We start from the raw sequence: 26,415 nt of genomic DNA on the forward strand, positions 1-26,415 counted from the left end.
GTCTTTATTTTTAATTTACCCTAATGGGAATAATATATAATGCAGTCAGTAATGGTGAACTTTTTTTTAAACAGAATTAAGGTGTTTTCAGATGAGAAGATCGATAACACACTCATGTCCAGTAAATGTGAAGCTAGAGCCTAGAGATGATTAGGTTAACTTAACTTAGCATAAAAGACTGGAAGCAGGGGGAAACAGCTAGCCTGGCTCTGTCCAGAAGTAACAAAGTCCACCTACCAGCACTCCTAAAACGTACTTATTAACACATTGTTGTTAGCCAGGCTAGCTGTTTACCCTCATTCTTTTATGCTAAGCTTAGCTAACCGCTTCCTGAACAGATATGAGAGTGGAATTGATCTTTCCATCTAACTCCCACCACCATTTTATTTCCCAAAATGTTGAACTATTTCTATGAAGTCTTTGTATGAGCATTGAGCCTGATGTGAAATACATATTAAGAAGTTTACTATGAGAAATGAAAACTTACAGGTTAACAAGATCCATTCTTATTGTCTCAGGTTGACTCAAGTTAAAGTCTGGGGAACTTTATAAAAGTGCAAGATGAAAAAAAGGTAAAACTGAAGTTGTAGAGGCTGAGATAGCCTGACTTTTTTCCTCCTTGCATAGGTCATAGACTGTAAAAAAGTAATGGCCACAGCCACCGTTACATCACCTGTTGGTTTGTGCACTCCATTTTGAAGCCTCAAGTTTGGCATTTTTACGGTCGCCATCTTGGTTTTTTGGAGCCAGAAGTGACCATATTTGGATGAGAGGGCGGAGCTGACCCTAACGCTAGCTGCTAGCTTGCTTAACATGGTGCATTTGTAGTCTGAGGTTAACTGTGATAATGCTAATGCTAATTTTTGCTTGCAAAAAACGGGCCTACTTACCAGAAAAACTGAACATCTGACTCCTTAGAGGGTCTTTTATCAACCAAATGCTGAACAAGACTTTTTAAGGCCACCAAAATGTTACAATTAACTTTCATGAAGTGAGAACACACTGAAATAGTGATGGCTACGGCTATACTCTGAATCTTGGGTTACATCCCTGGCTATGTTACCTAACCAATGTTGTCGCCGTGGTAGTCACTTGTCAATCACAAGGCAACCACACCCTAAAGCATACCCTGCTTTATCGTCTATTTTATTATAAATGGGACCATGATTTACAAAATGAACATCATGATGTATTGAAGAAGACTCGAAACTATGATTGAGAATGAAACTATGATTCATTAGGAAAGGGTTTACTGAGGTAATAAATCAAGTGATAAGTAGGATCATTTTCTCATAGACTTCCATACAATCAGACTTCTTTTTGGAGCCAGTGGAGTCGCCCCCTGCTGGCCATTAGAGATAATACAGGTTTAAGTCACTTCCGCATTGGCTCCACTTTTCAGACCCAGAACTACCCGCTTGGTATAGATCAAGTTCCAAAAACACTGAATCCTACCTTCACCATAATGCAACTTGTAAATGTTTTTCATTAGACACTGCTGCCATTGAACTCAAAATTTCTCTGAGATATTTATGTCTGGTCAAATCAAATACCACCAACTTTGAAAAAAAGAAAAAAGTGGGTCTGAGTTGCTCGTCTTCGTGATCTTTCCTAATTCTGTAAAGCTGGGTATAAACTTCCCTCTGTGGAGTGGCAGGGATCAGCAACATCTGGCCAGGAGATCAGGAAACGCCTCTCTTTCTCTCTCTAACACATACACACACATACAAAAACGGCACACTGGTACTCAGACGTGCACTCCAGTGAGGCTTATGAACATCTGGCTTCCCAGACTTCCTCCACAGGGAATCAACTTTTTGTTGTTTTTAACCAACTGCCTCTCATTTTCTTTCTGGCTCTTCTCTACATACAGTCCATATAAATTACAGATAAACTTAGCATTGTCTTATTTACCTTCCTGCTCTTACACTGTAAGATTTTGTCTGTCGCATCAAAGGTTTGCAAATTTATAGTAGTGAGTGAAAATGAGGCCTGTGCACTAAATGTAATTTTCATTTTCAGATAATTCTGACTCACAACACTCAAAAAAAATCTCAATTATGATTCACAATTTTTCAGAACTAATCAACCAGTTGTTGTTATCATTTTAGTGTATGCACGGCAAAGCTCACATCAGTCTGGGAGTATCCACCTCCAATTACTCCCCTGCTTAATTCATCTGCTTAATCCCATTTCAAGTCTGTGGGGTCTCCTTTGGTTTCTTTGTGAAGCGAGTGGAGCAAATAAACAGTTGAGGCGAGCTCCTGTGTATTAGTTTCCTTGGGGAGCGCCTTGCTTTACCATCAGCCCATCAGGGGCCTGTTTCTACACACATTAGTGGTTAATTATTATCCGCCCGCAGCCATAATGAGCACTGCATCGACCTGTGGCTATATGTGTTGCAGTAATATTACTTAATGGAAAAACAATCAGTCAGCTTTTCCCATTGAACAGTTTAAGGAGTTTGCATGGATAATATAGTCGATTGTTCAGAGGGAAAATAGGAGAATTTGTGCGTGTATGTGTGGGCTCTAGTGAGTATTTGTTCTCTGTATTTTTAAAAAACAAAAACAAAACCTATTTTAACCATTTTAGGAAATATGTTTTGGATAATTGCTAAGTTAAAATAAAGTGACAATAATCAAGAATATTTTTATATATTCTATTTTTATATTCTACATTTCCTTCCTGACAAACATAAATGTACTATGCACTATGTGCTAGTACTGTATGTCTGAATATTCTGGCCAACGGATGAGTTGTAATTACTTTACATCTAGAGAAAAATAATTTCTCACCTGCTGACACTCTTTATCTTTATCCTTCACTGGGAGCAGAATTATTGTTAGAATAAGATGAGTTGATTAAATATGATGGGAAAAAGAAACAAAATGAAAAATCTCAAAACAGGTGAATGAAATCAGCATGAATTAAGAGGTGAAAAGGTTTATTGATACAGCCCTTTAATCAATATCTAATGTTATTAATTAACAGGAAAATGTCCTTAACACCTCATGTCATATTGTACAATGCTCTTGCAACTTCAGAATACTTTTTAAACTCACATCCAGTAATATTATATATTGTACAGTATTGTATTGCTAAAATAATAATAGAAGATGAAGATATGATCAAAAATAAACCCTCAAGTGTTACGTTCTCATTTAATCATCTGCTTTTATGTTACTGATAGGAGATACGGTCTATTAGGTTACTTGCTGAAAGTTTATATGAATAAAGTATATTTTTAATCAGTTTTTAAAATAAAAACACGGCCGTACTTGGCTTCTTCCATTGATGTTCTTCCGTTCAGTCGGAAGTCAGTGAAACTCCAAAGAAGACAAAATGTGGCCCGACTTAACACTAAATTGAAAAACTGTGGCTTTTCACATCTGTCTTCAAATACAGCTCGAACCAAGAAAAAGGTCTTTGCAGAAGAAGCAAAAGAAAAATATGGCTTCAAATAAAGCCTCACATGCTATTTGCTTTGGTCATTTGTGAAATGAGAACAGTTTTCATGACTTCTGTTAAGACATTTGGCCGACTGACTGTGAATGTGACCGGTCTGCTCCTCACATGTCAGTGATACTACTGCTCATCCACCCAGAGATAACATCTTGTACATTATATTTGGCTTATTATTATTATTATGTTAAAGCACTGTCTGAATAAAATTATCATATAGTGACAGGAAACTTCATATAAACAGCCAATACAGTTTGATTTAGCATTTAAGTTTTTAGCATTGCTTCTACATTTAGTGCACACATCTAGCATGTCGTCAATAATTTCTGGTAAAGTTATCTTTAAGTTACATCGATATAATGTTCATCCTTTTAATGTACCATGCTACTGGTCTTGGGGACATCTGGGGAGAGATTTTAATTCATTTTGCATATTTTATTATATTTTGTTTGTTTTTGCATAATGAACCATCCCATCAAGACATGTTTTAAGATATATAAAAATAATAATATGGTTAAATTATATGTAATTCTATATATTTAGTTGCAGTTCAGTTTGCAGTATTTTGCATTAAGTTCTGTTTTATTGACCTCTTTTAGGGCCTGATTTAGTTAATATTCACATTTCTCCCTTTAGGGTTAGGGTTAGGGTTGGGGTTGGGGTTAGGGTTAGGGTTAGGGTTGGGATTATGGTTAGGGTTAGGGTTAGGGTTCGGATCTCCTTGCGTCCTGTTTGGTCTCCAATATATGACAAATTCAAATGAAAACATTATTATATTCAACTTAGCTAAACTTGCCTGCACTTGACTTGGCTGTATTGGAAATACAAGCAGCTCTTACAACTACAAACCCACACAGACATGCTTACCGGTATCATATATCCCTTTTTGGCAGACTGTTCATTTTCCCCCCCCCTTTTTTTAAATTAGAGACATAAAGAGAGAGCGTAACCAGCATGCTATTCTTAAATGCAGCCTGATGGAGCAGCGTCACACTACTCTGAAGTCTGTGGAAACATGGGAAAAATGCACACACTCATATACACACACATGGACATGTACAGTATACAACCTCTGAATTCCCATCCAGCAACCAAAAATGTCTGGCATTTTGGACTTTTCAGATTCTGGTCTTTGATGGTTCTTGACCGCGCACTTGTCATAACGCTGGGGTAAAGTTTCTGTGCTGGCAGTGCAGTTAGCTATTAACAAGCCTCTGAGTATTGTTGTCATTCCTGACTGAGACCACTGGGTAATGCTAGCAGCGAGCCCGCCTCTTACTTAGTGGGTGGCGACGACGAGCCATTTAACAATCAATTCCTAACATCAACTGTAATAATAACTTTTCTTTCTTGTGACAAGTCATGTCATTTTTATGACTTACCACAAAGAGAAAAAAAGAAGATTCTTCATTGATCCGTTTGTTCTTTCCCCGCCTAGGATTTAGGGTGTTGCTCAAGGGCACTTCAGCGATGGTTTTGGGTTCCGAAAGCAGAGCCTTTCAGTCTTTTCTTTTTTAAAAAAAAAATCCTACTTTTCCCCCTCTATCGAAGTGTAAGTTTTGGCTCATTGCGCATGGTTTCCAGCACATTATAGCATTGCAGGAGGTCGCCCGCGCACTGACACAAATCTGATCCCCAACCAGCTGTTAGAGACGGCTCATCTTCTGTCTACAAACATCTGCGGTTCATCTCCGCAGCTTTTTGACGGGAAATACAGGACATCAGCTCCCTTATGCTCTTCTCTTTTTCTCCCTTTCTCTCATTCCTGGTTCTCCTCTGATGTTTGTTTTCTGCCTCGCCACCATCTGCTCTCGATGATTTACAGGGTTTAATGCACAGAGGCGAAAAGAAAACTAATTAAGTCAATGTTCTAAGTAGAGCTTCTTATTCTCACAGTTTAAATAAGTGTGAGTGTTTTTTGTGTTGTGTAACTTCAGGGACATTATGTTACTGGGACATCTTTCACATGGACATGTCTTCCACGTTGCATGTCTGAACTTTCACCCCTTTGATTCGTCATAGCCAACACACAGGTGTTCAGCCTCTCTGCTGTTATTTTACCCCTCTCTCCCTGCAAACCCTCCCGGTTATCATAACTCCACTGTGTAACAGTTCTCTCACTTGCACCGTGCATTCTAGCCACCAAGAGCTTTATAACCATCACATCAAGAATGGTGTTTAGCCATTGTGTGCGTGTAAGTATGCGAGGAGGTTGCCAGTGGAGCATCTTCTTAGCTGTAGTCAGGCCTGCTAACAATACACGTTTCCCAGGATATGATAGCTGGAAGTCATTTAAGAGCATAGCTGTAGGTGAACACGGTAGTATAGTTCCCAACACATCCGACAGCATGGAGAACACCTGGCTCCAAAAAAACGCCACAACACTACACTCCCAAAACATATGCATAAAAGAACCTACGTGACCATCAGGGCAAAGGTCACACAGTGGGAAGGAATAATCTTCATCGTGTGGGGCTTTTTCAGAGTAAGGTAATTCCTATGGATAAAGTTCAAGTAGATCTGTTGATGATCAGGATTCTACCACTGTACCCCACACTTTGTTCCATGGTGTAGACTCATCATCAACAGGTGGACCCAAATCCCTAGACCACACTTGTTGTACTTGCAGGGACTTGTAGGAAGACAAAGAGAATAGTGAATACAATACAGATACCAAGCTCTTGGTTTGACCCCCATTGTCTAAAATATAAAAAATTCTTAATGGAGTCAACCTAAAATTAGTAGTTTGTAGAGATTATATTGTAGCATCCATAATTAAGCATGTAGGGGAGCCTCCCAGTATGCACTGGGGCAACAGATTCATAAATATCAGTATCATTTTATGTGTGGTCCTGCACTGTTTTACATAATGTATTTTTCCACAATTCTATTATTGTTATATAATATTATCAATATAATAGTGTTCAGAGTGAATGTAGTTAGATCAGGTTTTGTCCAGCGTAAGTGCATATAGTGGAGTGACTTATGTTGTGAAATACCTTGACTTACAATCTGTTGTCCTTAGTTGTAGATTAGTAGTAGACTTAATACAAAACTGCACTCTTGTACAGTATGTGGTCACATTTAGAAAGGAATTGAGTTATCACAGTTTAGATACATAGTTTGCCCAATTCCAGAAAAATGTTTTTCCTTCACTTCAAACTTGTAATTTTCAGTGAAATGAATAGAAAATATTTCATGTCATCTCATTAACCTCATTGTTAAAAAAAATCGCATCAGCTAATATTATTTTTTAACATAAACATATAACATTAAAAAAAACAATTTTTGACAAGATTCCCTTAAATTTGATCAGGTAAGATATATGGGATGGAAACACTATAAACCACCTCAAATATACAGTATCAGGTTACTTGCTACCATTGTGATGATATATTACTTATGAAGAATTTTGTTACATTTGAGCTCAAATTTTGATACTTATATGCATATTTCAACATGTTTTATCCCCAAATTTAATAGATTACCAGTACCTGTCTGCATTTGCTACTTTCATGTACAAAAATAGAAATAACTCAAGTAAAAGTTTAACTCAGATGAAAGTAGAAATAAGTATAACTCGATGAGTAAAAAACTGAAAAGTACACATGCATAACACTGATGGTGTATATATAACATCACATCTAGTCCCATTGCGTAGATAATAAACACACAAGTACATGACAGCAAAACAGAAAGCACTGAGAGATTGATATCACACACACACACACACACACACACACACGCATCCAGACAGACAGACTTTAGATGGTATGTCATAGACCACACATTGTGCCGGCTGTGTGTTAAAACAGTTATTCACGGTCTCGCATTCTGCAGCCCAGATCCAGAGATGAGTTGCCCTGGAAACCTGAACTTCTGGCCTTCATGTGTGCATGTGTGCATATGATGATGTGTACATATGTGCATTAAAATATGTCTTGGAGAGTTCATGTTTTAAGAAGTTGTTTGATCACATTATGCTCAAACCAAATTTCTAAATCTGATTTTCAGGCGTTAAAAGACCGAAAACCTCATAGTGAATAATTATAAAGTTAAGCTATACGTATATATATGCTTTTTTCTCTCCTTTTGACAGTTTACGTTGGTGGTCTAAAGAATATTTGAGCCACTCTTCCCTCCTTACACAACAACCACAGCATGCAGACATTGCATCTAAAATCATATTGTGCTTACTGTACATGAACCTACCCAATTGTCCGCAAAATTAATTGCTCTTGACTGCAGCAAATTGGATTCACTGTCATTGGTAGAGCAGCCAGACTCTCTGAATATGGGAAGCTTTACTGTCTTTTGTCTAGCGAGGCTTCATAAATAACTTAGACTTCCTCCTCTGGAAGTCTGCCAGTGGCTCTCCACTAAACTGCACAAGCTCCACGGCTTTCTACGAGCAGCCGACTGCAAAATGGACTGCCGGCTCTTGACCCCTTGAGGAGTTCAGAGCCATATATGAGTTAATATTTCTGTAAGGAAGAGCTGAAGCGGTCGACCACCCTCCTTCCCACTGCCATGTGTGTACAAGAAACAACCTGTTAAACCAAAGCACTTTATTTTTGACATAGCAATGTATTGATTGAATAATCCTGCAGTCTTTGCCTGTATTGACATGAATTTTTCAAAACAGTAGAAAACAATTTTTGGACATTTTTGAACACCTTCAGCACCTTCCTGGAATTGCAATCTTGTCCCTTTTGCGTTAGAATGTACGTATCATAAATCAAATGAATGTGATATAATGTAAAACTAGTTTCTACTAGGAAAATGGAGGCTACTGTAAAGTGGAAGCTAGTTAGCCTAGCTTGCTAACGATACTTTTTGTTCAAGTTATTTCAACACCTGCTGAGTCACTGGCAGCTGTCACACTCATTTAGTGTTGTGTTTCTCTCATATTATACAAAGGAAGGAACTAGCGTAGGCTGTCTTTTATGGGTCCAGTTGTGGTGATAGCAAATGACCAGACAGTTAAAAAACATTCCTGTGATTCAAATCAGGACATGGACTAAGTTATGGAAAAGAAGTCACAAAGTAATGTAGTCCTCAAATCACAGATGATAGAAGTAGCAGCTTACAATGTTGGCTATCAAAGCAGAAAAAATAATAAAACTTCTTCTCCAGACATGTTTTAAGATAATAATTTGTATCCTGTATGTATTTTCCACAAAAAAGTTTGTCTTGTTAAAATCTTTAAATTACATCTATTCCTTCTCCCCCATTAAAAATTTGAGAATCAATGAATATATTAATCTTTTTAATTTTAAAAGTTTAAAGGTATACTATGTGGGATTTGCCAGTAGCTGTTTGTTAACACATCATTCAAAGTTGGCCCCTCCTCCCCGGCTCAACAACACCAGAGTGAGCTGTGTGAGAGAGAGGGAGCAGTGGTGGTCGAGCAAGATAGAGAATGAATGAAGAGGGGAGGAGGCGCAGCCAAAAATAAAGCCATGAATCAGATAAATAAAATGTTATTTTCTGAATGACACACGGCAGTTACATTTTAAAGCACAAATAAACACGCCCACACCCTGCACAACCCTTCAGGAAGATGCCCCATCGCTGGATTTGGTGTGAATGCAGAGCTTCATCCTGTCCACTGTGGCCTCTCTGATCTGTGTGTGTAGCTCAGCCCCGCCCTCGGTCAAGCAGACACACAGACCAGCCGCTCTTTATACATCCATGACACAGAGACGGAGAGCAGAGCGGAGCAGAGGAGAGAGACGGCGATGTAACCTGGTCGCTATGCTACGAGACTTCACACCCTGCGTGATGCTATTGGCTGGGGGCTACACACCCACTGCCCAAAGGTTAACGCCCAGAAACGTCCTGAACACAGCAAAGTAATAAGAAAATATACACCGCCATACACTTCTAATGGGTCATGTGATTATTGTGAGGGATTACTTTTTTATGAATCTATACATTGTTTTTTAAGAAAATCTTGCGTAGTATACCTTTAAATGCTGTACACAAGATGTCTCCTACTAATCTATAAAGTCCATTCTAAGTATATCTGGACTGGAGGCTTCAAGTTTCCACATCACACTTGTGTAAATTGAATATTTGAAAAGAATTTTAATTTCAGTTCACATTTTAAAAATACTACATATCTGCTGTCATGCAACACAGTGTCTACATGCTATATAATGGTAAGCATAGTATAGCTCCAGGTGCAAACACATGAACAAATTTCACAGCTCATACAAACACATACATGCACACATGCAGACAAAGGTGCCGCCCTACATTCATCATACTATTTGAACAGTGATATTGCTCCCATCAGGGGAAGCCCCCCCCCACACACACCCAACCCCTCCCCACACTTTCCCCTTGACAGCGAGAAGTCTTCCCATACGCCGGGTGGCCGCAGAGGGCCCCACGCACGGATGACATCAGCGCTGAGCCCTGGAGGAGCCCGTGACAGCCGTATGTAAATTGAATATGACTAATCGCTTCCCCGCATCACCTCTCGCCACCTCCGGGACACCGCGATGAAAGACGGAGCGAGGAAGGAGGAGAAGGGAGATCTCCACAAGCGCGTCCGCTTTTGAAGTGTGAGAAGAGGGTGAGAGGGTGGCCAGGCAGACAGAGTAAGCCTGAAATTGTTTTATTTTTAAACTGAATCCAGAAATAATTAAAAAAACACACTAAAAACTTTTAAAAAGATCAACCTTATGAGTTTTAACAACGCTAAAGGCCTGCTGTCAGTCAACCGGGTGCTACATGCTAAAATGTTAGCATGCAGTCAGTGATGTACTGGGGATGTTTGGATGATTGCGGTGTCTATGTTCTCATCACTTAACGGCTGAGTTGACCGACATGACAATCTCCTGCAAGAAATGTGGTGCATCGCTTTAAAAGCAAAGCCCTTGTCTGAAGTATAAAGCCTCTCAGGGGGGCAGCGGATAGAAGCGGGTTTAATCGCTGTTCTCATCGATGACCATCTTCTTCTCACAGCTTTGGTTTCCTCAGTGGAGTGAAGTGGTTTGTACACACACACACACACACACTCATAGACACACACACACACACACAGAGCAAGAGAGGCAGTGGGAAGATAAAGTGCTTCCACATGTGGAAGGCATGAAGAAGAGGCAGAGGTGCATGTGACCACCCATACAACAGGGGGAATCCCAGGTGTCCCTGCCTTTGTTCTCACTGTGTTCGTGCGTGCGAGCGTGCGTGTAAAAGTGTGTGTTCATGCCTTTATCAGACACTCACCATGAGAAGAGTTTAAAAATGTGCACCACACACATCGTTTTTTAAACCAAATCATATTTACAATCCACAGAAATTGTTCACGATAAAAACAAAAATCCACACACGTACCATTGAAATTCAGACTTTTCCCTTTGTCTTCCTGTATCTTTAAGTTCTGTGCGATCACTCCTCTCACGCCGATTAATGTGCTGCATGTGATGACTTCTTTTGACACAGACGAAGCAGATTAAAAAACACTCTCCAGCAGCCTGAATTGATGTGTTGTCTGCCGCATAGCTGTGGCTGGAGATGCACTGTCATTTCCTGACGCTTCCTTTTTAATTAGAGCAGAATAACCGGCCTTAAAGTGCGCCGCCTTCTCGGTAGCACGCTATACACTGGAAAATTACATCCTTACATCTTAAAAAAATACAGAGTCGGTTCACAGGAACCAAAATGAAATCTCATTTACATCCCTATAAAACAGTCATTTGATTTATGTAACTTCAGCACTATTTTATCGCCAAAACGTAGACTAAAAACATGACTTCATACAGGACTCCTGTAGAAAAACTGCGGTGTTTACAAAGTAGAAAACCAGCCTTTGAATGGACGTTGGAATCTCTGGATAAAACTTGATGACACAAATAATTATCTTCATATTCATAAGCTTTGCATTGAAGGTAAAATATTATTTACACATCCATTTCTTCACAAAAAAAAATAAAAGTTGAAGTTCCCTCTCACTTTTGGCCTGAACAAAGCAGTTTGCATCACGTACAGTGTGTTATTGATGCACCCTCACCCCATCCCAACCCCACCCCGTTCAAATCACCCCCTGATGGGCAGAGTAAACAAGTGGCGCTGTGTATATCCTCCATGTAATCTGGATTTAGCTCGGTGTGATCACGGCTGTTGGAGCAGAGAGCCCCCTGGACACTCAGCTGCACTGTGGGAGGTTCCCTTTCAATGCCACCTTTGTCTGTTTGTATGTGTTTGTGTTTATGTTTGTGTTGTGTGTGTGTGTGTGTTGTGTGTGTGAGTCTCAGATAGTCCAGTTGACAGCCCATAATAAGTCATGAGTACATTTCGCCATGGTGAGAAGTAATCTATGTGCACCCCTGAAACAAAAACACTCACAAAAGATCAGGGTCAAAATCATTCTGAGTTTCTTTGAACGCTGATTGGTCTGACATGTGTGCACACACACACACACACACACACACTGCAAATGTTATTCCAATAGAAGTGAGTCAAGTGCAAAGACAACTTGACCCCTCAACGGTTCACAGACAAGCCAATAATATTTGAAGCAAGTGATGAGCAACACCTCCCGTTCATCCTACAATTTTACAATTGTACAATACTTTCTTTTTTACTCTGCTTTCATTCATTTACCTATATATTTAAAAAAAAATCAGCTGCATTATACAATCCACATTTGCTATTTTTTAAAAATTCTTTTCCACTGTAAAAAAAAACCAATATGAGCTCAGACTGGAATCTGCCTTTTGGTGTCTGTTTTACCATTAAAAAACAATGCTCTAGAAATGGTTAATTTCCATGAAAACAGCATGTAAAACTCGCAAAGCAGAAATAACAACCCGGCTACACCATCACACTCAGACAACTAGAGCAAGAGCACTGTATCAAGTGAAAGCTAGCTGATGAGACAGCTAAAGCTAAATGTCCTCATAAATTCCTGCCTAGCTGTTATCTGTAATTTAAAAATGTGACACGCTGTTGATACACTTTGTTATTGCGCATAACTACATGAGATAATATCTAAATCCAGTCATTATGGTGAATTAAAACCCTTAGATAGCAGTAAGTGCCATCTCAACTTTTGCCTCTAGATAGTGGAATTCATGTGATTTAAATTTAATAATGTCTTTAAATATATCAAATTATAAATGAACTCATTCTATTGGTGTCAATATAAATATTAATAATAAACACACTGACAGAGATAATATTTCCTATGAACTATGGACTTTAAATTATCCAAATAAAGTTTGTTTTCTGAAGCTAAATATTTAAAATGGACAAGAAAACTAAAAGTGTTCAGTTTGTATGTTAATACTGCATTTTTGTCTCATATTATCCAAAGGCCGAGTCCATTATCTGCAGTATTATCAGTTCTTTTACATTGATTTTTGGGTAAAATAATCATCCTAAACAGGCATAAATTGAATCAGATTGTCTTTGTATAGCAGTATTTTTTACTGTATCCTGTTTATTTGCTTCACTGTCATTTTCAGTAGCTATGTTCTTTTAGCTTTTTTTTTCTGTGTGTCTTAAAACTGAGATCCTCTAACTGTTGGTGGCCCGGCAGACTTATACCATGTAATCTGTAATACTGTGGCTTTGTGCATACTCTCCGTGTCCTCTGTGCACCCTGTGTTTCCACTTGTCATTGCGGTGTACAGTCAGAGAATGTATAGAAACAATCAAAATAGCTGATATGCTGAAGTTGCTTTTTTTTAGCTGAATAACAACAACGTCTCGTCCTGTCTGAACAGTTTGTGCAAAGACACTCGATTAAAACAGCTGTTTAATGAAACAAACTAGTGCTGTGTCACATCATACAGCTGGAGGAGCTGCATGATGTCACTTACCTCATTTTCTAAATGTTAGTCCAGGAAGAAAATGGATAAGAAAAGCTCTTTTTCTTGCAGTGTGTTTACAGTACATATTATGGAGGCAGCAGCTGAGAGGGAATTACACTAAACTTCTCTACTGAGCACCCCCACCGTCACAGGGCAGTGATCTAAGAAGCTCTTTTAAATAGGCATGTGTATGTGTGTGTGTGTGTGTGTAAGTGCAGAGTCTCTATCTTCTCCTGCTGTTTTGCACATGCTTGTATGTGTCTGCATGGATGCATTTCACTATGTGTATCCTCATCTTTGTCATTTATCCCTTTAAAGCTTTCAAGAAATAAGTATGTATTTTCCAGAAGCGTGTATCACACACAATAAACGACCCAGTGAACAGCTCGTAGCCCTCTCCTCTTTGTTTGAGTGACAGGTGGTTAGCCTGCATGTTTCTTGACGGTGACCCAAGTTTGTGTGCATCACTGTCTAGCACTCCAAAGTAAATATCTTATTATGTTACAGCTGAGGAAAGAAAATCAACTTCTGTAGAGGTGAATCAATTAATCAAAAGGTCACGAAACATGTTTAGCTGCAAATAATACAGATTAAAGTACAAATGATCCATAATCTAGATTTTCCTATCTTCTTTTTTGGTAAATATTCATGTAAATTTATGCCTTTAATGTTAATGTACACTGCAGGAAAGATATATGCTTGAAAACTATTAAGTGTGAATATAATTTAGGGTGGGATTTTCATTAATTGTAGATATAACTTTACTTAAGTAAAAATACAGTATAAATTATCTTCTATTACAAGTAAAATTCCTGCATTAGAAAGTACAGAATTGCAACCAGTAAGTATTTAATTGTGCAGAATTACCCTTTAAAAATGTTAAATTATTATATACTTCATATTATTGTTTTATTGTCACTGATGCTTTCACATATAAACAGTATTTTGATGTTGTAAGATAATATTACTGTTGGGTAGTTTAAGCTCTAAAAATACCACGTATTTTATAAGGCAGTCATATATTTTGTATGTAAAAAGTACAGCATCTGTCATTGAAATGAAGTAGTATATAATGGAAATACTCAAGTAAAGTACAAGTATCTCAAAATTGTACTCGAGTGCAGAACAAATGTGAGATGTATTTAGCTATCAAAGCTACCTAATGACAATTTCAACACAACATCAGTGCAGTGCATGAAGCCTGAAAGGTCGCCATGCACTGGCAACTTTCTGAGCCAATGCAAATAGGCTGCATGTTTGTCAGAAAGCATGATGTGTGTGTGTGTGTGTGTGTGTGTTTGATCTTGTTTCCTGGAGCCTCATGAATGTAACTTCCCCCTAATGCTAAAAAAAAATCTTCCTCCAAACTTTCCTAGCAGGGAGTCTACTGCATGATGTTTGTGTTGCACAGTTTACACACTATTGCAATCTTTCCTGCATATTATATAACATCGTTGTTCTCCTTATTGGTCGAGGCTGATTTGTTCCGTGCATGTGTGCTGCTACCTGCTCTGAATCCAACTCTCTCCCCCCCCTCCTCCTTTAAACGGGAGAGATTTCCAGTGTGTATTCTCCTTTTATTGCTTTCATTTGCATATAAATTAAATCCATATTGTGCCTGCGAGGCAGACTATGCTAACTATGCAAACGATCCCTGGCTTTTCTTTGTTTTACAGATAAACCCTCGGCTTCCCTCAATGACAAGGTGGGAGGGAGGGGAGAGAGAGAGGAGAGAGAGAGAGAAATCCTCTCGCTGTTTCATAATTGTATGAATTTTAAATACACTGTCATAAGATCCTCTTCCGCATTCACAGCGGGGAATGAAACTATCATCATAATATTGGAGCTGCAGGGTTAGCTGACCGTGAAGAGCCAAGCAGCCTCTTCACCTCTGCTCACACATGCAGGCCAGATGGCCAAAAAAAAAAAGCCTGAATTCACAAACACATTTAGGCCTGTGTGTGTGTTTCTAAACAGCCTGATAACCTCTTGAATAAAATAAAATCTCTTCAACTAAAGCAAAACGCTATTTTAGTTCAGATTATTAGAACTAATCTATTGTTTCCTATAGAATAACAAACAAACCTACATTACTTTCATTCAAATCTGTTTAATAATGCTCAGATTAAATTAGATTTAGTCTCAAACTAACTGAAACCAAATCCTATGAATATTCATTCATACATTTTTAGTGAATAGTGACGTTAAATTATTCCTAATATTGCTGTGGACCCCTCAGGAAACCCCTTCCAATGACCCCTGGAGGTTTCCAGTGCTGGAGAGATGCTGCAGGGAAGCTGACACTTATAAAACATTTTTACCTGCAGCTGACTCTCCTGCTCTCATGGAAGAAGCTGATTTTTGCTTTTTTTAAAAAAATAAAATAAAATAATATAGCTGTGCAATGGGGAAAACAATTCAAAACAATTCAATTTTCGCTGATTAACATGCGCAATATTGTCTGCACGTCACCCCTGAGGTACAAGTAGTCTTCATAAATAACTACAAATAAAAAAGGTCATTGTTTTAAAATGGTAATTAAATTTTTAAAACCTGCCTATAAACTAACAGCAAGCCCCTCGTCGTTATTATTGAAATCAATTATTAACAGGCTATGCTGTGCGCTTATTAAATCCCTGCTCTATAGGCAGAGCTGCTCAACGCAAACGCAGCAGCAGCAGCGTTTGAAATAATTAAAAAGGCTGAAAGTCGGAGGCCGTGAATGCTGCTGCTGCTCCTCCGCTGCTGCTGCTGCTGCTGCTGCTGCCGCCTCAGACCTCTGCAGGCTTCTTAGCTCTTAATTAAATAATCCGATCCGCTACCGGCTGTATATAAGCGACGCTACCAAACACAAATCATATAAATCAGTGTTGGTTGTTTAGAGCGCGCACAGTCGCGCGTGTTACATGCTGACACCTCAAACTAATCAGTCAGATTTCTTCAGAATGAAATACAAAAGAAATTCAGCTGTCAGGAGGAGACAAATTCCTCCTCATTAACATTTTATTTGTAAAGAAATGTTTGTGTATTATATCTTCTCTAAACAAAACTGTATGTCCACAGCAATAATAAAGTTTCTCACGGGCCGTTTTGAGTGACTGAATATTATCTCGGATCAACTGAATCTACACTATTAACAGTGACGGCAAATGCAAATTATAAGTGCATCCTAATAACTGATACAACAAGCTGTCAAATAAAGAAAGAAACAAGTTGACTCGTCACTATAATGCAACATAAGTATCATAAACTCAAAAAAACCCCCATAAAATTAGTCTTCAGTTTCTCCCTCGTAAAGACCCTCATATAACTTTTTAATAATATATTATGATTTTATACGTAATGTCCAACTGTGGATTGAAGAATAAAAGAAAAAAAAGTTTTTCTTATTTAACCTGACAGAAGAAAAAGTGAAGTTTATATGTTTAGAGCTCTATTTACATCTCCAACAATTGAGCAAAATTTGCAAACAATCACTTGAATTACTCAATAGCCGCTGTAGTTATAATGCAAACAGCTTCCACTCAGACTAAACTACTATTACTCAGTCTGACTGCTCTGGCTGACCTTGTAGTGTTAGACACACACACACACACACAGATAGATAGAGAGAGAGAGAGAGAGAGAGAGAAACACACGCCATGTCAGAGTTCACAGCCAGGCTCTATCAAACCTGAACCTGAGGTCACATGAGGTCACAATGAATCCCGCGTAGAAACCAGGTGCTTCTGCGTCTACAACCACTCTGACACGTTCCTGCGATAATATTCACTCCATCAAAAGCTCAGCTGAGTTTAGCAGAGAAGTTGAAATGTTGTAAAACGCCCGAAATAGATTCATTAATAGTTATCCATCACGGAGAAACTAGCAGGGTCTGACTGAAAGATGAACTGTGGTGAAACAGGAGCTGCTTCTAGTGTGTATATGAGTGTGTGTGTGTGTGTGTGTGTGAGGGTGTTTCTGCCACAACCACCTTTCTCAAATATCAAAATACTACAAATGCTGGATGTGAAATACTCCTCATAACCGAAGCTGTTAATGACAGTTTGCGCCTTTAAATTCGCTGCGTGATATCTGAGTCTAATGTATTTTAAATGTTCATATCGGTATTTTATAAGGATGTTTGGGGTTAAAGTCACGCTCGTTTTTTTAAAGTGAAATAATGATAGGCCTATTTTTTAATTATGGGGTTGTTGTTTTTTTAAATCCCCAAACATTATAACCGACCACTCTTCAACGCTTCACGCTGTAAACACGAATGAAAGAAAGAAAAATGAACTCCATCCATCTAACTTTCTCTCTTTTTTTTTATTTCAGACTACATGTGAACATATTAAAATCTTTGGCTTGTCTGCGAACTGATGTGTTGAAGGAAATAATGCGGGACAGGACACCACAAAACCTAGAGAGCCAATCAGACATCCTAAAAAAAACAAAACAAAAAAAAAAAAACAAAAACAATGAGCGACAGACGGAAAGGATGGAAATGTCCAGCAGGTAGTGACCGGATGAGAGATGAGCTCATACCTGAAATTAAATATACTGTATACAACATGATAACTGCAGTGGCTATATAAACTTTAATAACGATCGTTCATTTATATAATTATGTCCATATACTGTTACCATAAACAGAAATCTGTGTTTTTAAATAGCGTTTACCCCACCTCAAGTCCATTTTTTAAAATTTTTCATTATCTCCAAAAGAGTGAGGCCCTCAGCAGGAATGTCCGGGTCTCTATTCACTGTCCTCCTTTTCCTCCTGCACGGTGGTCGTTGAATGGTTGTAAAGTCCTTGAGCCATGAGCTGCAGGGCCAGGCCGTTCTTGTAGCCGGTGGCCTTTTTAATCTTGGCCCTCTTATTCTGGAACCAGATTTTAATTTGGGACTCGTTCAGGTTGAGTTCCTGGGCCAGAGACTGTCTCCGCTGCTCCGTTATGTACCGGTTGGCCTGGAACTCGGTTTTCAGTCTCTGCAGCTGTTCGGCCGTGAACGCTGTCCTGGGCCGCTTGTCCTCCTTGGTGCTCTTCTTCTTTTTCAGTTTCCGTGTCCTCGGGCCTGGTGTGGAAACAACAATGGCACGAACACGTAAATGTCAGAGTTGAACCCTCACATATGAAATATTTCTTCCAAGGCTGGAGCACATGTTACATATGAGGCGCTAATATTTACCATCAAAGCTGCTGCTTATATCGACTGAGCTTCTTTCTCTCTGATGACAGATGAAAGCGTCTTATTATCTGGTCAATGTGATCAAATGCGTCACCAGAGTGTTTGATATGAATGATTTGGTCAGTGCGTAAGTCACGCAGGCGCACATAGAGCGTCCTGGATGCTCTCTTTATTAGATTTTTAAAGATGACTTATCATTTTAATCATTTTTAGCGTTATCTGATTGGCTCCTCATTATTCATATACTGCTGTACATTACATCTGGACTCGCTGAGGTGACATCATGCAGAAAGAAAGCCACACTTTGCTGTTTTGGGCCTCAACCCAAACCAGGGTTTAGTTCTAATGAGCATTCATCATGAAAACGTGAAACATTTGAACTTTTACAAGACAAATAAATACTACAGCGTAATAACACGCTACTCTCTGGCTGCTAGCTGACAGCAGAGGCTTAGTAGTGTAAATAGAAATGATGCTTTCATAACAACACAAACCGGAGAATTACACTGATTTGAAACCGGCCTTTATTATTAAAGCTACGTGGATTTTCTCACCGGCGTTTAACAGTTACTGAGCTGCCACTGAGGTTGTAAAGCCACAATCACGCGTGACTATTAATTACTGTTCAACTAATATTAACTAATATTCAATTAAAACGAACCTGTTGAGGTCACAGGTGTGTAAATGCCAATTAGCCAATTAGAAGAGAAATTAGGTCTCAGCATTTCATGCAGGAAGTATCCAACAATTTGTTTCACCCTTCACAGCTTTTTAAAATTAGTTTTTTTTTTTTTTTTGGAGGGAAATAAGCGAGAAAATATTGCTGCAAAAATCGGACACGAATCTTTTTTTTTTAAAGTGTAAAATCTACATGTGTGTACATATAGATATAAACATGTGATGCTGGTTCATTACAGACACTCAGGCCTTTGTGTGAAGTCTATGCAGACACTCATATCTGACTTGTGATTTGGCCAAAACAAGCAGCGACCCGCCGCCTCGCTGACAATCAAATAAAGTGAGTCTCTGCAGAAAACACAGGTTAACATATCTCAGTGTTCTCTGCAGAAAAAACAAAATACAATGAATGGAAAGCATCCAGGTGTGTGATTTCTTCATCATATAGGCTAAACATGTATATACAGCGCGTTGTAAGGACAAATCTGACCGAAATGTATCATTATATAAAGCTCAAGAAGGAAAGTTTGGTGATTTCAACTAATTTGCATTAGAGCACAACGCGTCATAGGTCACTGTAGTAAGTGTCTGTATTTATGAGTGAAGGCAGGACATGCGTTGTGAAGTCAGACCCGGATGACACACATTTTATCCAATAGGCTGCTCACACCACACAAGACTGAAAGAAAGCTTCATAAAGCATCAAAAACACAACAAACCCAATATAACAAACTACACAGAAAATAGATCCTTATAAAAAGTAAAAAAAAAAGGGGTTTTGACCGTCATCCTTCATTACCTTTAACTCACTATTATGATCATGAAAATGACAAACCCGTTAAAAACAACGTGACATCATCACGTTAATGGATGTGTAATATGAAGACTACAGCCGAACAAAACACACCTTTCCAAACAGGAGAAATCCGTGTTATTCTTCATCATTCACTTTAAACAATGACGTCAGGAAATCAGGACTTAATTCTGTGTCCTGCGGCCATTTTTACAATTATTAAATAAGAACACTTTATGTCCTTTAAAGTATAGAAGCTTCTGCATCCTTTTAACCAACTTTAGTCTCCAAACACTGAATGTGGACTAATAACAGCTGATAGTCACAAAACCAGTTAGACTGTAATATAAGGAGGAATAAATAACGAAATAACAAACACAACAACACTGTGGGTTCACACTTCTCTACACTCGTGATTTTTTAAATAAAGCACGACAATGATCCACGAGAGCATCACCTCTGTCAACTACATGACTTTTTCTGACTTTCTGTTCTCTGTGTTTTTTCTGAAAATACTTTTAAAACCACCTTCAAATTCCTCAACATAACATAAACACTGAATTTGAGAATCTTTGCATATTTTTTCTATATTTTGTTTAGTCAAATACGAAAAAAGAAAAACATTCAAATGAGGCCTTAAAAGAAATCTCTCTGATGATACTCTATTTTTTTATTGGAACTTGAAATAACTGGTATGAGCTGCTCAGTGTGATGTTGTTATACTAGCCCTTATAATAATACATCAACATAATGTTTTATATTTATGTAACTGATTCCTTCTTAATATAATTTAATTTAATATTTCGTAGATGACTGATATTTTTGTTACAGCACTCTAAATGTATTTATATTTGTCTAACAGAACTGAGATATTTGAGCTATGTTGTGCTTTTCTGACAAACCAAACACAGCAGCAGCAGCAGCAATATTTTAGCTATTATATTTAACACAACTCTCAACTTCCAACAGCTTATTACACCATATTTAGTGAACAGTGTATAATATTCTTCTCGCCCAACAGCAACACAAAGAAGAGAGAAGAGTTTTCACCAACAACAGACTACATTTACACAAGACATGAAGGCCCACAATTACATTTATTGGAGAGAACTTTTTTTAGCGTCATGTTATGAAATTGCACTAAAAATAACAGCACTGATTTTTGAGCAGACTTGTTGTAGCTACAGGCCAGGAGCAAATAGCTTGTAAGAAATAGCTTAGCGACATACAATCACTCATAATGCGCTTCATTGTGCGTAAATGTCTGTGTGCATGTGTGTGTGAGAGACACAGACAGAGAGAGAGATGATTTATGGGAACTGTTTTGTTTAATTTAGTCATCTTTTGCTGTCTTTCTAAACCTTATTTTCATATTTTTAAAGTCTGTTGTTTTTTAAAAAATCTCCAAAATGGCTTGTATAAAAGAAATGCTCTGTTCTGATTGGATGAGTCAAAGCCACACTGTGACTGCGTTACAAGGAGAAATTAAACCCTAAATATTGCCAACCTTAAAGTCCCTCTCATAACTTTGACAAAGGTGTTTAGAGGAAGTGTGTCAGGAAGGGTTTTTATTTAAATGGCCACTGTGAGAAAGACAGTTTCCCCAACACTCAAACAGGCGATAGACTATATTTGTGGGACTATTAGCGCCTTACCAGATGAGGGCCGGTCCGAGTACCGTGTACAGTAAACCCAAGCGGGCCACAACAGCGGCTGGCTTTCTTTCGTTGTGGGCGGAGAAGCTCCGTTGCTGCCACTCACAATCATAATTGACGAGGGGCTGTCTGCATATCTGATAGTCCCGTTGCTCGCCGGTTCGCCTTGTTTCGACGAGTTCTGCTTGGAAGACGGCGAGGACGACGACGAGGAGGAGGAGGAAGAAGAGGGCGAGGAGGAGGAGGAGGTGCTGTCGCTGCTGCAGTTGGAGTCCAGGCAGAGGCTGCCGGTATGTGGCCTCGCTACCAGCGGGTTGACGTTTTCTCTACCCGGCGTCTGGCTCCGGTCGCGGTAGCTCGCCTCCTTTTTGCAGCCGAAGTCCGGCCGGAGGATGTTGTCGATAAAAAAGTTGGTGGTTCTGTGGGCCTGCTGGGCGGCCTGGTGGGGTAAAATCATGGGAGGGGATGGGAGGTTCGGCGACAGGGACATGCTCTCCTCCTCGGTCGAGTCCCGGCCGCTGTTGGGCTCCTTTTGCTCTTCCATATAGCTGGTGACGGTGAGAAATTTCGACCTCTCCACACCAAACTCCACTTGTTGCTCGCTCTCCCGCCCCCCGTCGGTATCCAATTTAGACGGACAGCATGTAAAAAAACAAGCCTTCTCGCTGGAATAAAACGAATAAATACCTGTGTTAGTTTATAATATCACCTACAGCGGCGACATGTCGTCTCCTAATAGTCTTCCGAGACCTGGCATAGCGACTAGCTCCCCGTTATAACCAGTGTCCGTGCCTCTCCCCGGTACAGCATAATATCTGTGTATTCCTAAACTCTCCTAAACCGCGTTATCTCCCCTCGTCTGTTTTTTTTTTTCTTTCTCTTACACCCAGTGTGCGCGTACACACGTGCAGCGGACCAATCAGCTGCGGAGATCGTCCCTGTCACAATTGACGGCGTCCAATTAGGGTTTAGGACGCGCCGCGCACGAGCACGCGCCCTCGTAGCCCGCGCGTAGTTGGATCGATTTCGCTGAGGCGCACGTGCATACACATGTACACAGCAAAACAAAAACAACAGTGAGATAGCAGTGAGTGAAAATGCCATGCGGGAACACAGTAAGTTATGGAAAATGTGTTTTTTCATTTAAATTTATGTAGTTAAATCACATTTTTGATTATGTAGACTATTGTTTTATTGTAAGAATACTAATTGGAGATTAATTTAGAAAAAAAAATATATCACTGAAATTACTTTAGGCTGTGGTAATTTTCATTTTAATTTACCTACAGTCTTCTGATGTCTCCTGCGCCTCTCTGCAGAGGCCTAATGTAGATATATAATTCATAATTTGGCTCGTGCCTTATATTTTAAGGCTGCAGCACAATTAATCCTCTTAAAATGAAGGTGATAGGACTGGAAACGTTATTTTAGAAAAAGAAAATGAAAGAGAACAAACCCTTACACAAACAAAACCCAATAATTCTCAAAGATAAACGTCTCTAAAAAGGTTTATTTGGATATTTCCAGTATCACCAGCCTTTTCTTTTCTCTTTTTTGGCATTTTTCACGTCCTTTCAGCTTCTGTAGCTCCTGTGTGACGCATCTAGGCCACATTTATGATTCAGATTTTGGATAATCTAGCTTGTGGCAGCACCACAAAACACATCCACTCATGTGAAAAATACCAGGACAAAAAAAATTTGAACTTTACAGAAACAGAAAAAGGCCTAGAAAGCAGGAATGTGTCCCGATAATTAACGGTGGTTTTATAAAATCTCCAGAAAAAGAATAAAACGGCCATCAAGCTCTAATTGGCGATTTGAAATAATACTATTAATAATGATAATAGCAACAGCATGAAAGTGGGGACGTGTTGATGTTTAACACGGCCGCAGTGAAATCTTTATCCCGCAGGCCGGAGTGGGAAGCCATGGCTACTTAATTAAATTCCAATTAGGACAGTATCAATATGCTGTTTAGCCGCAGCGCCATTGTGGGTAAATGAGCACTCAGTCTGCTCTTATCTGGCGCCGCAAAGAGAGGCTCCTTGAGAGGGGCTGCAAGAGATAATTTATAGCTTTTAATTAGTCTTCATTCCGCCCGATCAGCCCGGTGTTCATCACGGGGAGAGGGCTGAATAAAACCCGAGTCAAAAACGCTGTCACCGGTCCCTGGCAGGGCCCTTAATCAAAGTGAAGCAGGGGCCGCGCTATTTCCAAGGTGCTGATAAAGCTTGTTGAATAATAGCGGGGGCCCTCGGAGACACCATTTGCAGAAATGACTTTATTGACGGCTTAACGTTGGTGATTCATTTTACCTTTCATGTATTGGGAGTCGGATTTGTCGCCGTAATAGGATGATAAATGCACTGACGGAGCGCAGCCCCGTTTTTATTGAGTAGCCTATATATACTGGGTGCTTCAGCAGCAGGGACGCACCGCACGCACGCACACACACACACACACACACACACACACACACACAGAGTCATGATGAGCCTTGTTGAAAAGCTGATGTTCTGTCTGTAAGTAAAGGCAGTGTGTGTGTGTGTGTGTGTGTGTGTGTGTGTGTGTGTGTGTGGATTGTACCTGAAATTACTTCTATGATACAAACAAGAAAATCATTCATTTCAGGCAACTCGGTTGATTTGAAGGATTAAATGAAACAAACACCAAACAAAGGCAAACTATACAATTGCTCTACATCCAACATTTGTTTGCTTTTCTATTATTTATATTGTCTTCAGTTGATTCCAGCTGAAATTCCAGCTTGTTATCAGGCCTATAAAACTAGTCTGAACCCTTTAAAACAGCCAACACTCTTGTCACATCATCCAAACTCTATGTCTCAAACTATGAATTGAATTATCCCACAACAGTTTGTTGTTTTGTGACAAGATGTGTGATATTTCTAAAAAAAAAACTGTACATTTGTTTTAGAGTTACAGTTTTTTCATAAAGTAAAAAAAGACTTTGAGCTTCATAAATAAAACTGATTAGGCCTATATTTGAAATGAAAAGGTGTGATGTGTAGAAACTTCAAATAATAATCCACTGCAGTAAAATCAAACTCCCAGAATGACTAAGAGAAGAGCTCGCATCTGAAAAAAGTAATTTTTGTCACCCAAAAATAGTTCAGTCTAATTTGAGTCTTTATAATGTTCAAATATAAACAACAGCAGCTTCATTGTCCTCATGCAATGTAATAGAAAAGATTTGCTTGGATCAAATCTTTAGTGATCAAAGTAGATTCAGTTTTCATCCCAAAAAAGGCATTAATGAAGAAAACAGTCATCTTCTCCACAACAGTAACAAATTAGCCTTGTGTCATATTTTATGGCCACAAAGCATATTTTACTTTTTGGCTCATGTCCACTCCAACTATGCTTCTCTGTGTTGTCAGAAATTTCCGATTTTTTTTTAACTTCAGGTGGCTCTGTTTGTGCCACCAAAAAAAAAAAAAAAAACCCCAGCAAAAATCATCTTTATCAGATGTCTTCAAAATGTTTCAGATGACTAAATAACTGTGATGCTCAGAGGAAAGTTGTGAAGCTGTGGGTGGCTTCTGTCTGCAGCTGCATGCTTGTGCTGTCACCCAGTGGAGGAAGACGGGAAACAGGGCTCTGTTAAATCACTATCTTCATCTTTCCAGGTTCAGGTTAAAGAGCAAAGTGAGCAGTATATTATGATCTTATATATTGTGGCTGAATAGTCAGTTAATTACAGCTTAATGTGTCTATGTCTTAAAGGAGGCTGTGAAAGGTTCTGTACAAGTTTTTAAGGGGTTTTAATATATTTTTCAAAAAGAAAAGTAAGAAAAAGAGAATGTAATAAGATTACTGAGCAGAGGCTTAATTATCACCTGCCCTCAGTAGATAGACAAGGACCATCTTAAATTGGACATAAAGGTTTATTGGGGGGGTTCCTGATAGGAAACACTGGAAGGACTGATCCACATCTGGAAGGTCAACAGCAAATACAGGACTTTGGCGACATCTAGTGGCTGAAGTGTAAATGGCACCTACATGTTTGACCCTGTTTCACCTCTGACATGGTTTTCAGTCACCATACACAGTGACAAACCAACCAGCCTGTGTTCTTGACTATTATTTGGCATGTTTATTTTAAAAGATTTGTCCTTTACCTTCTAAAACAATGTAGTTTTTACATGTATGAGAAAGGCACTGTAAATAGTAAGAAAAGGGGGAAAAAAATGACCCTCCCATTGAGCTAGAAATGAACTTTCGGGCAACTGTAAGAATGATGAAATATTTCAAAATGTCAGAATCTGACTGAAAATACATCTTGACAAACTACTTCTAAATTAATTCAATACATACTGCTTACATTAAATCCTCCTTTAGGCAAGGCTGCATAAGAACAGCATTTATAAACTAAATATAAGTTCAAATTTAATGAAATAAGGTAAAAATGAAATACAAACACAGCAAATTATGGATAATTTGTATCATTTGTACTAATAACAACATTTAAAAATAGTTTAAAATTTAATATAATGATTTTTAATTTCTTGATTAAAAAATCAGAAATATTATTAGACTTGAAAAACATGGCCGCTTTTTATACAAACATCTTTTTTTTAAACATGTTTTACATAATTTTTATTTTGTGACAATGACACTCATTTCTTTAAAAAAAAATCACTATAATAAATGTAAGATTTTCATTTGCCTGATTGTGATTTCCATATATATCAACTCTTTTCAGCACATCAACAAATTCTTGCAGGCACTGTTGTGTTTGTCCACTAGATGTCAGAGTAAAGCAGCTGAAAGACACTTTATGAACTGTGTCCATCATTTCAC

General features: G+C 38.7%; 2 protein-coding genes across 6 annotated transcripts in view; one reads left to right on the forward strand and one right to left on the reverse strand.

The window, feature by feature from the left end:
• The window catches only part of LOC137176945 (metalloreductase STEAP3-like), a 166,175-nt gene that overhangs the window by 112,677 nt on the left and 27,083 nt on the right, over positions 1–26,415 (forward strand). The window lies entirely within an intron of this gene.
• en1b (engrailed homeobox 1b) lies at positions 17,582–22,443 on the reverse strand. Its single transcript, XM_067583283.1, has 2 exons — positions 21,591–22,443; positions 17,582–18,350 (listed from the first exon to the last, which is right to left on the reverse strand). Exons 1-2 carry the CDS (start codon positions 22,132–22,134, stop codon positions 18,031–18,033), a joined length of 864 nt encoding a protein of 287 aa, XP_067439384.1. The 5' UTR covers positions 22,135–22,443; the 3' UTR covers positions 17,582–18,030.

The sequence above is a fragment of the Thunnus thynnus genome, chromosome 24, assembly GCF_963924715.1.
Source record: "Thunnus thynnus chromosome 24, fThuThy2.1, whole genome shotgun sequence".
Lineage (NCBI taxonomy): Eukaryota > Metazoa > Chordata > Actinopteri > Scombriformes > Scombridae > Thunnus > Thunnus thynnus.

What these genes read in the sequence shown, in the direction of transcription:
- en1b (XM_067583283.1), bottom strand. Translation starts at nt 22,134, where the DNA reads ATGGAAGAGCAAAAGGAGCCCAACAGCGGCCGGGACTCGACCGAGGAG. An exon ending in CTCGGACCGGCCCTCATCTG is followed by an intron (nt 18,351 to 21,590) that starts GTAAGGCGCTAA and finishes TTTCCACACCAG; the next exon opens with GCCCGAGGACACGGAAACTG.